Source organism: Myripristis murdjan, chromosome 13 (assembly GCF_902150065.1).
Source record: "Myripristis murdjan chromosome 13, fMyrMur1.1, whole genome shotgun sequence".
Taxonomy (NCBI): Eukaryota; Metazoa; Chordata; class Actinopteri; order Holocentriformes; family Holocentridae; genus Myripristis; species Myripristis murdjan.
In genome coordinates this window covers 39,816,805-39,829,384 of record NC_043992.1, presented here as the reverse complement: position 1 = coordinate 39,829,384, position 12,580 = coordinate 39,816,805, and the positions used below count along the sequence as shown (strand labels likewise).

The 12,580-nt window shown below is 42.6% G+C and overlaps 1 protein-coding gene across 1 annotated transcript in view; it reads right to left on the bottom strand.

Moving 5' to 3' along the window:
* LOC115370146 (calcium-binding protein 8-like) overlaps positions 1-12,028 on the bottom strand; it is a 98,197-nt gene extending 86,169 nt beyond the window's left edge. Inside the window, exon 1 of the mRNA XM_030067024.1 lies at positions 11,913-12,028. Within this exon, the coding sequence (XP_029922884.1) occupies positions 11,913-12,001 (89 nt within the window). The 5' untranslated portion in view covers positions 12,002-12,028. The remainder of the gene's footprint in view (positions 1-11,912) is intronic.
* Positions 12,029-12,580: the final 552 nt, after the last annotated feature.

The window sequence follows — 12,580 nt, the reverse complement described above, 5'->3', positions numbered from 1 at the left end:
TAGTATTTTGATGTTGATTCTGTGAGAAACTGCTTGCCAGAGTAGTGATCTAAGAACTGGAGTAATATGCTGAGCTTTTTCAGTTGTTGCTGTTAAAAGCCTTCCAGCAGCATTCTGGATCAGCTGAAGCCCGTCTGATCGCTGCCTCAGACAGATCTGTGAGCAGTCCTGCAGGAGTCCAGCATCTTCTGTACATGTTTCTCAGGATCATGTTTTCACATCAAATCTCTGACCCTTGTGATATTTTTAAGGCCGTAAAAAAATTTGTTTCGAGAATTAATATGACTACTGAGATTTAGGTCTGCATTTAAGATAACAGGTTTCTAGCTTGATTTTTACTCTTCAAGGACAGATTGTAAGGTGGCCTTGCTCAGACTGCCAGCCCAAATCCATTTATGGGCATGGCCAGATTGTATCCAGACTGACTGTAGAATGTCTGGACAGCCAAAAGCACATGATTTTTTTGCAAACTGGATCCCAACCACATTTAAAGGTGGTTTGAAATGCGATTCCAACTGGATTTCTACAGATGTGTCCTAGTCCAGATGCTCTTGACACTCAGATTTCAAACTGTCTTTTGAGTTACTTGCAAAGTGACACAATGATAAAATAAAATCCAGAGTGACAGAAGTGCATCAGAGCAGCTGAGCAAAATCAGTGTTGCGACTAGCAGAGCGTTATGCAGGACTACACCGACAACAAGAGTCCACTGACGGACGCTTAAAGAAACTGTCTGCCGGCAGATTCTCTACATTTCTCCTGCTTGGAAAGCTGCATCACCAGCGTAAGTAGTTACTGACATCTACGTTGTTACCATAGCAACTTGTGCAGATAGGTTGGTGATGTCTGGAGACACAAATCCAATCTTACAAATAACAGTGTGGATTAATTTGTTTAATGCATTGTCCCACTGAGTGCATTTATCTGTACTTCATTTGGTGACACAGACAGACAGACAGACAGACAGACAGACAGACAGACAGACAGACAGACAGATAGATAGATAGATAGATAGATAGATAGATAGATAGATAGATACATAGATGTCACAAACAAAGAAAAGCAGAGTTAACTCAATGAGCATATGCGTATGAACCTGGAGACAACAGCACTAATCCACATGACCACAAGACATCAGTCAGTAGAATTACTCTGCCAATACTGAGCTGAGCCACTACTGAACAAGTTTTGGAAAAAAACAACAACCAGCTGATACACACAGGGTATGTAAAGAAAATGAAACACGATATGAAATGTTACGTTGGAAAAACTGTTTGCAATTTCAGCTGCAATCTGAAATTTAATTCATGGCTCTCAGATGGTGTGTTTTTCTTTGCACTGTCTGAACACAAACCAGCTAGATTTACAGAATCATCCCACTTGTTTTCAGAAAATAGTACTACAAGAGAAATATTTGCACATCCAAACAATGTGGAGGCAGGTCTGTCGGGAGGAAAGTGATATCGGGAGGAAAGTGATATCTAATCAGATTATGGAGGATCCTGCACACGGCTCTAATCTAGCATCACCATTTATTCATCATGATGATGCTTCAGTCTCTCTAGACCTTCCTCAGATTATTCGGACCAATTGGGATGTTGAATTATCTGACAGAAGTCTAGAGGGGACTGAGGGACAGGCTGATGTAACCTGCATAGAGACGGGTTTATGATATTGTAATTCCTTGGTAATTACAATGAATAAATGTTGTTGCTATGCAAGAACAGTGTGCAGGCTCCTCGTTTATCAGGTTTCCAATAAAAAAGAAAACAAGACAGCTGACAAGACCTCTTTTACAAGTATGCTGTAAAAGAGCCTTGCAGGTAACACCAATAGGCTGCACCAGGTGCAACCACACCACAAGGAGAAATTCCAGGTTCAGGTAAGATGTTAAAACCTTGCATTTCAGTCTTAGTATGTTTGCTCAGTATGTTTCCAGTGGTCTTAAGAAAGCAGCTGTTTCTCTGTGCACTTCTGTTTGAGTGAGATGTATACTTGTGCGGATTAAATGCAAAAGTCTTATATAAAATTTAACTTTGATAAACCTGTATTCACTATTTTCACAGTTTGCACTTTTGTTTCCCTAAGATATAACAAAGGATTTTTTTCAGTCACATAAAACCCTGTATCATGCAACAAAATGAGCCTGAATTTAAATGTAAAGTTACAGCCTTAAAAAGCATCACTCAGTGACTGCACATAATCAAATCATGCAGATACTCTCAGGACTGTATTCAATGCCTTAATCTTATTTCAGTACCAAGTCATAATGAAGTCGATCCCAAACCAAGATGCAACATAAAGCCAACCAAACCCAATCCAAAGACCGACACCAAAACAGGCAACAAACAGTGCACAGTCTTTCCAAATGTAATACTAATGACTGGGGAATTTCTTAAGGATTAGCAGTTTCATCTGTACAAAGTTGGAGGCTTGTGCTACAATTGAGCAACTGCCATTGTGAACTTACATTTGGCAGACGCTTTTATCCAAAGCAAATATGAGATTTTTATACGCCACAAGCGAAGATCTATTCAGGAGAGAACAATAACATCAAGTGCCATAAAGCTCTGGTTCTGGTCCCAAGGACATAGGTACTACAAGACAGTGCTACAAGAGAGTGAAAGGAGGTAATGTATACAGTGCATAAGGTTGAATAGAGGAAGACAGAAAGCATGGAGGCAGATTGTTTATTTATTTATTTATTTATTTATTTTATTATTATTATTATTATATGGGGATTACACAATTCATTAGGTGAGGTGTTCCCTAAACAGTTGGGTTTTTAGCCTTCTCTTAAAGATTGAGAGGGACTCTGCAGATCAAATGGAGTTTGGTAGCTTGTTCCACCACTGAGGAACCACAGGAGAGAACAGTCTAGTTAGTGATATAGGGCCTTGTTGTGCTGGCAGCATCAGGCACCACTCCATGATGAAATGAGGTGGGCGGGAGGGAGTGTAAACCTGAAAGAGGGAGTCCAGGTAGGTGGGGGAAGTTTTGGTTGCTGCTTGGTAGGCGAGTGTCAAGGACTTGAATTTAATGCGAACAGCAACTGGCAGCCAGTGGAGGGATATGAACAGTGGAGTGACGTGCAGTTTTAGGCTGAAGTGTGAAATCACAAGCATCTGTACAAGGAGTTGTGCTGCATGTTCAAACCGCTGTTCACTGATTTTCCTGATGTTGTGCAGGGCAAATCGGTATGAGCAAGCCACAGAGGTCACATGTTCCTCAAAGGTCAGTTGGTCACCAATCATGACACCCAAGTTTCTGGCAGATTTTGTGCGGATGACCTGTGTAGAATCCAGTTGGACAGTGATCTGTTGTTGTACAGAGGGACCGGCTGGGAAGACGAGGAGCTCAGTCTTTGACAGGTTGAGCTGAAGGTGGCGTTCATTTAGCCATGCTGAGATATCAATGAGGGATGCCAATATCTGAGCCGAGACTGTGGGGTCGTCTGGCTGGAATGACCTGAGGAGCTGGCTATCATCAGCATAAGAGTGGTAAGAGAAGCCATGTGAGCGGATAACTGCACCAAGGGAGGAGGTGTATATTGAAAAGAGAAGGGGACCAAGCACTGACCCTTGAGGTACCCCTGTGGACAAGCAGTAGGATTTGGACACTTCCCTTCTCCATGACACTCTGAAGGCGGCTGATAGGTCAAACATAAGTAAGACAGAGAACTGACTGGCAGCTCTAGCTGATCGCAGTGTTTCCATTTCAAACAGGAGTGCAGTCTCGGCAGAGCGTCTCCCTTTGAGGTCAGACATGTTTGGTTCATGTAGGTTATTCGCAACAAGAAATTCAGAGGCTTGGTTTAAGACTGTGTGACAGACTGAATAAACATTTCCCCACACCATATGGAGAACCAGAGCCTCATCAAGATACATACAATTCAAAATTCAAAGACCCAGTGGACACCAACAATGCCCTAATTCACAAACCAAGACCTGACAGGTAAGTCTGGCATTCCACAGGTAACAAGATTACCTGACCAGACTGGTCAAAGACTCACACCACCAAAACAAGGTGTTTACATCCTACACACACTTACACCCTCGCACTGAAGGACACCCTGTCTGTTTAAACTTGAGAACAATGCAGGAGCATTCCCTCTGCAGAAATGGAGAACCACAGTTGTTCTCCACTAACATTGAACTGTGCGCTCCTCACTGAACTATACAACACAATATATTACCAACATGCTCAGCAAACAGAGTTAGTGAAATTGGAGGAGCCAAAATTGTCTCAAATAAATTATACTGGAGATGTAGATGTCGACAATGTTAAGGTTTTAATGTGCTATATTTGGTGTCATTGTGCTACCTAGATTAAGGTGAAGCTTAATTTAAACAAATTCCTAAAATTCCTCTGACATATCAAATGCTATTGGAATTTTAGAAAGAAGAATGTTTTACTGCTGTCAGTAAAGACCCACTTGGGCAGGACTGATTGGCCAGGAAATTGAGACGAGGGATGTCCCTCCTAAGTTCCCCGATAATGGGTAAACATCTGATTGACTAAATATTCCCCGCCTGAGAAGGGACTCAAGGGGTTAAAAATTACTGTGCACCTGACAGTTAGGCAGAGTCCATTTCCATCAGAGAGCGCGTCATCCCCGAGCTCAAGCTCTGACATCACTTCGCCAACCATGACTCCCTCCCAGGGCTCCGCTGCAACCAACCCAACCTTCTGCCATCACCTCCACGCAACTCCAAACTGCAGCAGAAACTTCCCCAGGCCCAAGCAAGTATTCCAGCCCTCTACTTGCTTGGTCCCTGGTACCAGCATCTCTAACTAATTTCCAAATTAACTTGTAGAAAGGTGTAGTGTCGATACTCCAGGTACACGGCGGTTAACTGTTCACTAGTGTCACATTATATTACCAGTTGGTGTTGGCTCACTATTCATTCACTTCTACGTGCACCACCCTCGTTTTCTGTTTTTTATTGTTGTTGTCTGTCATGTTTATGTGTCGTAGTTTAGTTATGTGTTTTTAGTAGTTGTAGTAATAAAGTGTGTTCAAATTCATGTCTGTTTGAGTGTTTTATGAGTGGAAATCTCGATCCCTATTCAGAAAAGATCTGCCTGCCTTTCAATTGATCACAGGGTGTATTTGTATGATTAGGCTATCATAAATAAGGTAATATTCCCGGCGTAGGCTGCTCTCTTGCCCGATCACCAAGAGACAAAGTTTTGATTGGTTAGTATCACACCTAGCTTTAGGTAAAATTGCCTTGGTAGACTAATCGTGGTGACTAAAAATACATTTTAATAATTTTCATATTGCTTATGACAGCCTATCCAAGTGAGTATCCTACAGTAGAGTCAGCTGAAAGCACAGCAGGTTTGGCTGTGTTCTCTGGATGAATCCAGGTTTCGGTGCTTGGACAGTTCAGTAAGCCAAAGAAAAAGCCGAGGAAGTAGCAAAGGCTTTCCGGAGAGACGAGGTTCTCAGGCTTGCACAGTCTTTTGTAATTGATGTGTTTTTTGCGGTTGCCCGGAATGACAGGGATGTAAGGTTAGCACGTAGTGAGCGCAAACCCAGACCAAGAGAGTAAATAAGAGTAGTTTATCTGTGTCCTTGCTCAGCGGACTCGCCCAAGTAGACTCACAGGTCTTTCCAAAAGAAGGGCTGATGCTTCCACTGATGCTGCAGCACAGCTGTGTTTAAAAAATAGAAAATGCCACAGCAGTTCCTAGACATAGCTCATTACTAGGGCTGAAGCCATCACTTTCAGATTTCCACAACAAAGGAACAGATAGTGGGCATGGCCCACATCAGCTGACCCACCTATCAAAACTCAGAGAGTGAAACCAGAAAGTGCTCAGACACAACAAAGCCAAGCTACAGCCTAAATCCTAATCTAACCCAGAAACAAAGATTCAAGAACACTGACCAATTGCTGCCTCCAGTGTTGTAGATCTAAGCTTGTTCTAGATCTGCCTTGTTAAAGCGGCCTTGTTTAAACCATTAATGTCCCTTTGAAAACCTTTTTTGGGGCCGGAGTGAGAAGATATAAGTGTCTCAGTCAAAGTCAAGTTGACTTTGAGTAAAGTTTGAGAGGAAAGAGGTGATGCATATTGTGTTGAACCTTCTCCTGAGCCAGTGCCTCTGAATCAGTGACACAAATCACCTGTGCTGCAACGCTGAATATATACGTAGTATTTGTTCTTTTTAAATAACAATGGGAGAGAGATTTTTTTGTTATTTTCTCCAAATCTCTCTCCATGGGCAATCGTCTTTCTTGAGACGAACAAAAACTTGACATTATTGGCAGACACACTCAAAGACACTGATGTGGCATGTAAAAAGAGTTGAATTAAGACCAGAGAGTGAGCATAGAACATTAACAGGACATGATTTTAGGAGAAATTAATGCAGTATCTCACTGGGCCATAATATTTATTAATGCGGAAACTCAACTGTGAGATTATGGGCTGAAACAGTGGAACAACTGATCTTCAGCCCCGAGGAGCCAGATGTAGTAAAGAGCTGTTTGCAGCATACGCCGACATTATGCTTGATTAAAGTGATCAAGGTCTCAAATGAGCAAATTAATTTGCCCTTCAGGAGCACGGCAACATAATCACTTAAATCAGGAAGCGTCCATGCTTCAGATTCCTCACCACAGCTTCGTCTAAATCCAAGGTTTGTCACACTCTGTTTCTTCTTCTGTTTTTCTCCTCTAATCACTGTGATTTCACTGCATGTTCTGCTGATCCGTTAAACACAGACACAGCACAGAGACGGGGATCCTTCTGGGATTTAACACCCAGATTTACAGGCTGATAAAAATGAGCTGTAGAAATCACTCAGATATAATTGCTGGATGGGGTGCTGGGATTTCACTCAGTGAGATTTCTGCTTTTTTTCCCCCACCATGTCTAAACAGACTGTAAAGCGAAACACTGTAAAGAATTTCACTGTAAAATAACAGCAAAATACTGGCAGCAGAGGCACCAGCATTTTCATGTTATTTTTACAGTGTTTCGACTGTAATTTACTTCAGCTACGGTGTTTTTACTGTAATTTAGTTCAACTGCATCTTATTGTATATTGGATTACAGTATACAGCGGTAGGGTAACTAGGCTGTGCTGTAATTTCATGGTATTCTACTGGCATTTGCGCAGCTACCTTTTTAAAACTAATGATATTTGGAACATTTGTAAGAAAAAAAAATGACAAGGAACTGCATGATAATTGCCATATGTGAAAGAAACCGTCTCCAGTAAATGTATGTATTATAAGCTTTAGTGGACCCAAACAAAACCTCTGTGAACAAACACTGACTTACAATAATATCAAGAAGCGTGTATCTGCACCACAGTATAGCCTGGGGACAAATCCTCAGCACATGTAAATGTTATCACTATGTACCCATCACAGTCAGAGATATATATCTGGTAGAGACTGTCTTTGATGAAATGTTTGTTTGCAACAGATTTTAGTGAGCACGAGCGGAGCCTCTGTAAACAAACACTGAACTGTGTTTCAACAGGAGTATGGAGGCCAAAATGGAGACAAATCTTCTTAGCTCAGCAGTTGCACCTGGGCGGACACCCTTTAGAGAAGTGGCACATGTACACGACGCTAAAAGCAGATAACAATCTGTCCTGCTTGTGTATGGCATAGTAATTCAAATTTTACATGACATTTTAGGCCATTAGCTGATGCTCTTATCCAAAGTGACTTTGAGCGAGGGAGCGAGTCAGGATTCAGCGTCTGGCTCAGGGGCACATTGAGGGGACACATGACTACTGATGGATACTGGCTGCCGTGGGGATCATTTTGCTTACTGGGTGGTCACCTGCTGCCTGCTGTTTTATGTTTGTAGATTAGGCCTAACTGTGCCTCCACACTGTGAACAAAGCAATCAACAAATCACCAAATATCCATTCAGGATAATCAGCAAGCTCGTCAGCTGAGAAAAGTCTGCCACAGCTTCAGTGTTCATGGTCATCACCCATCATTTACGATTTTCTTTATGGTCAATACTTCATTCTGGCAAGCGAAAAGGAGGAGACAGACATTCAAAGTGCGCTTCATATTAAGAGAAGAGATTTTCAACACTTGGTTTGCAAATAAAGAAAAACTTCTGCACACAGTCTAGTGAACTTTACTGCTACTAGAGTGTCTTATTAAGAGCATTATCTGATGACCGATAAGGCGTCAGCACATCCCTCATTATGTTATCTGATAAACTGGAGGTCGCCGTCAACTATTGAGACATTCCTAATAAAGAGGCACTAACAGCAAAGTTCAGAGGACAGTGTGTGGGAGCTTTTTCTCCGTGTTTGGAAGACTGCAAGAATGTCAAAAACGACGTTCGTAGAGTGGTTGCGTACATTTTCAGAGCATCAGATGTTTTTGTTCATGGCTAGCTTTGTTAAATGCATGATTTACCTTTGCAAAACTAACCCTAACCCTAACCCTAACTCATTCTGGATTGTTCTGGATGCTATTAGGCCAATTCAATACCAAATTAAAGACCTTTTAGGAGGACATAATCTTGCCTTCTTGAAGTACCAAGCCATGAACATCAGTGACTAATTTAGTGTAAAGTGGCTGAGTAATTGGTTACTTTACAATAAGAGTACAACAATTAATGTTAATTAACATTAGTTAATGCCATATGGTTAATTAACTTAGTTAATGATTATTATTGCATTTACTAATGTTAATAATATCTACAATATGCCTTAAATAACATATAAATGAATACCTTAGCATGAACAGCATTAGTACATGATTCTTAGACACATTAGTTAACGGTTAGTTAACTGTTACTTAATGTTTATTACCTGTTACTTATTGATTATTATGGCATTAACTAATGTTAATTGTTGTACTCTTATTGTAAAGTGTTACCGAGTAATTTGGAGTTGCCCTCCTTCAGTGTAGCCAGACAGTAGACAGACTATTACGGCATCATTATACAACGTGTAAGTCTGCTCAGTGCTGTTAGACTGGGTTATGGCAGAACTGAACCCAATTACAGTAGAGAAATAAATAAAACCACCACCACTAAGCTTGTGTGGGTGCAAGTGTGTGTGTGAGTGTGTGTATACATAATCAAACATCTTGTAATGACGCTTCAAGGATAAGACAATGATGATTAATCAAAACATTTTACCCCCTGAGAGAGAAAGCAAAAAGAAATGCAATTATGATGTTGCCACTAAAAGTGTGTGTGCGTCCTGTGCGGGAGGTGAGGACGTGATGAATCCAACTCATTTCTCCCTGCAAAAAGCCATCCTGTCCTGCAGCAGCACATGAACAGCCAGCATCCTCCCTTAACACACAACAATCTGCAGTTGAGAGAAAGGTAATGGGATACGTTTAGCTGTGAAAGATCCACCTGCTAACCCGCTAAAAGACACAATCAGCATCCCAGTAACAGACATGACTAATCAAAATGCAGATGCTTCACTGCACTCAAAGCAAAAAGAAAAAAGGGCTCGTCATGTAGCAAGAGGGGGTTTGCACTTAAAAGGGTGACTGAAGCACAAAACGTGCTCCAAAGTTTTAATGCAGAAGAGCATAAAAAAAAAATGTGACACTTTCTCTTAAGAGAATAATTGACAGCATGAATATTAAAGGCAAGTTATGCAGTTTCAGTGGAGAAGGTACCACACTTTGTTATAATGTGGTGGAAAGTGATGAATGCCGCTCAAATCTCAGTGGAAAATAACTTGGAAATGCCTCAGGAGTTGAGGACAACTCTTTCACTCCATCATAACCCAAAATATAAAAGCATTTCACTCGATTGTTTGTTAGTTTGTGTAAATTTGACATCAACACTGCAAAAACGCAAAATCTTACCAAGATTATTTGTCTTATTTCAATTCAAAAATGTCTTATTTCTCGTCAAAATATCTCATTACACTTAAAATAAGACATGATCACCTCAGAAGTAACTTGTTTTTAGACAATTGTCTCTTGTTTCAAGTGAAAATTTGCTTGTTTCATTGGCAAAAATTTGTTTCTTGTTTCTAGCTAATTTTCACTTATTTCAAGTGAATTTTCACTTTTTCCACTGGCAAATTTTGCCAATGAAACAAGCAAATTTTCACTTGAAACAAGTGAAAATTGTCTAAAAATAATTTACTTATGAGGTTTTGCGTTTTTGCAGTGAAAAGATTAGATTCAAGATAGGCATTTCAAAGTATTCAGTTTATTGTGTGTGTGTCAACCTGAGGGGTTTGTGGGGAAGTGGTGTGCCCTCCCATTTGAAACCACATAGTTTACCTTTAAAATCCCTCGTCATTACTCTGTATCCTTCAGGGGATATGATGTTGTCTTAGTAGTACAGAACAATCAACATCAGATGTTTTGTGTCCAAAGTGAATTTAAATTGATTTGGAATGAATCTCTTCCTGAGTGGCCCGACGGCACACAGACGATGACAGCGCCTTGACCTGCTCCTCTTTAAAACGTGAAAACCTGCAGCTTGATTCCGTGAGCCATCTCTGTCTTTGACCCGCTTTATTGCCACAAGGTGTGACTAATCAGCCATCAGCCACACACACACACACACCAAACCAGCCCTGGAGCCCGAGTGACGAGTCCGGGTGCAACTTGTCGAGAAGAGCACAGCTTTATTCACAGCCTTGTGCATGACGAGAAGGCCAGATGGCAGTTTCTCACATCAGACCCTGCAGCACAAGAGCCAGCAGCGACGGGGTGAACGTGGAGTTGAGCCGCAAGCCCAACGCTGAGCTCACCTCCGACTGCATAAACAACTGTGCACCGAGGACCATCACCCACATGGTGACACGTTTGTGATCGGTGCGTTTAATCACAGACGCAGACAGGAGAGCCTCACTGGAGACACAGCAGTCACAGCTCATAGAAAAGTAAGTAAGTTGCTTGAATTACCAGCAGGACTAAATTACCCTTTTGGGGTGTAAATAAAATGTCATTTCCATTACCATGATGAATAATGAAGGCAGGCTGTGGCACGCTGCAGTGCCAAATGAAAGGACAGGGTTTTTTTTTTTTGTTTTTTTTTTTTTTTTGTAAAGCTCTGTGGAAAACATGAAGGCAACTGAGCATCAAAAATGATCAGACTGGCACGTTAGCCCTGTCAAAACAACCAAAAAAAGACAGGGTGATTTCTGAGAGTGTGGAAACTCTAAATGGAGTGAGAAGTGATGCACTCTGGTCAACACTTCTCACTAATTTTATTTCCACTCTCAGTGATGAGCCCATGTGGCAGGAGAGCTGGGTGTTCTGCGTGACGTCTCGATCCACACATGCAGTATGGATCTGTGAAAAGACAGGAACCCTTTGGCGACGCTGCAGCCAAGAGTCCGAGAAGATACCAAACATCACAGCCGTGTAGTAAAAACAACAAAAAAAAAAGAAAAGAAGAAGAAGAAGAAGAAGAGTGTGGTTCCCTCTGACAGATCACTTTTCAAATGAGAAATTCCACACTGCATTCGATCACCTTTGTGTAATTCATTCTTTAGGTTGCTGATGACACACCAAGGAAGTTATGCAACACAGACAGAAACAAATGGATCAGTGTGTCACCGCCTGTCTGTCTCTGTAAGATATGACACCAAAATGACAAACAGCACGATGGACCCAGGAGATGAATATTGTCTCAGTGTCTCAGCGCAGTCAGACGTTCACTTACCCTCCATAGTTGTGGACTGTCCGTTCTCTAAGGTCACACCCTGAAAAACTGAGACGGGGCAAGGTGCTTCAACACCAGCCAACGGATCACATAATCATCGCAAAACAAAGGGAGTCAAACGCTCTTGAGGCTGGGGGGGGGAAGCGGACGGCGTCCCGAGGCAGGAGCCAAGTGTGAGAGCCAGCTCACTGCACACGTTCCAGGCTGCTTCCTGCAACAAGAGACCCCCTCTCTCTCTCTCTCTCTCTCTCTCTCCTGTTTTTTCTTACCCATACTGGTGATCGTATTCATCTGGATACTGCAGCACAACAGGCTCCCTCTCTGGACTCTCCAGCAGATCCACCATCCTGTCCCTCATGTAGGGGTTGCCTGGTAAGTCTCCGTTTACCTCGGACCACGTCCTTTCCTCTGTCATGTCGGCGGGCTCCCCTGTCTGAGGATCGGGCTCTGTGACCTCCTCCTCCATTGACTGACCGGCGTGGCGGACTCCTAGATGCAGCGATGCGTCCAGCAGCAGCAGCAGCAGCAGCAGCAGCAGCGGCAGCACACCGACTGTGCCCAGACCACTGAGCCCGAAAGCCTCCACAATCTGAGTTTCTCCCAGAGCAGCAGCATCGGTTCCCGCAAAATCGTTGTTAATATTTGAGCAGTGAGAGCAGCAGGTATGGCTCCTCTCACGCTCCACTCCCTGACTCCCTGTTCACTCCCTCCCTCCCTCCCTCTCTCCCTCTCTCGCCTTCTCTCTCTCTCTGTCCCTCTCTCTCTCTCCCTCCTGACTCCCTCTCTCTCCCTTGTTCTCTCGCTCACTCAGTCCCCAGTGCAAACATTCCTCCACATGGAGAGACGGAGTGGAAGGCTCATTACTGAGTCCCAATGACAGACACAGCCTGCCTGCCTGCCTGCGGCTGCAAGCACATAACACACAGGGTGGGAGAGA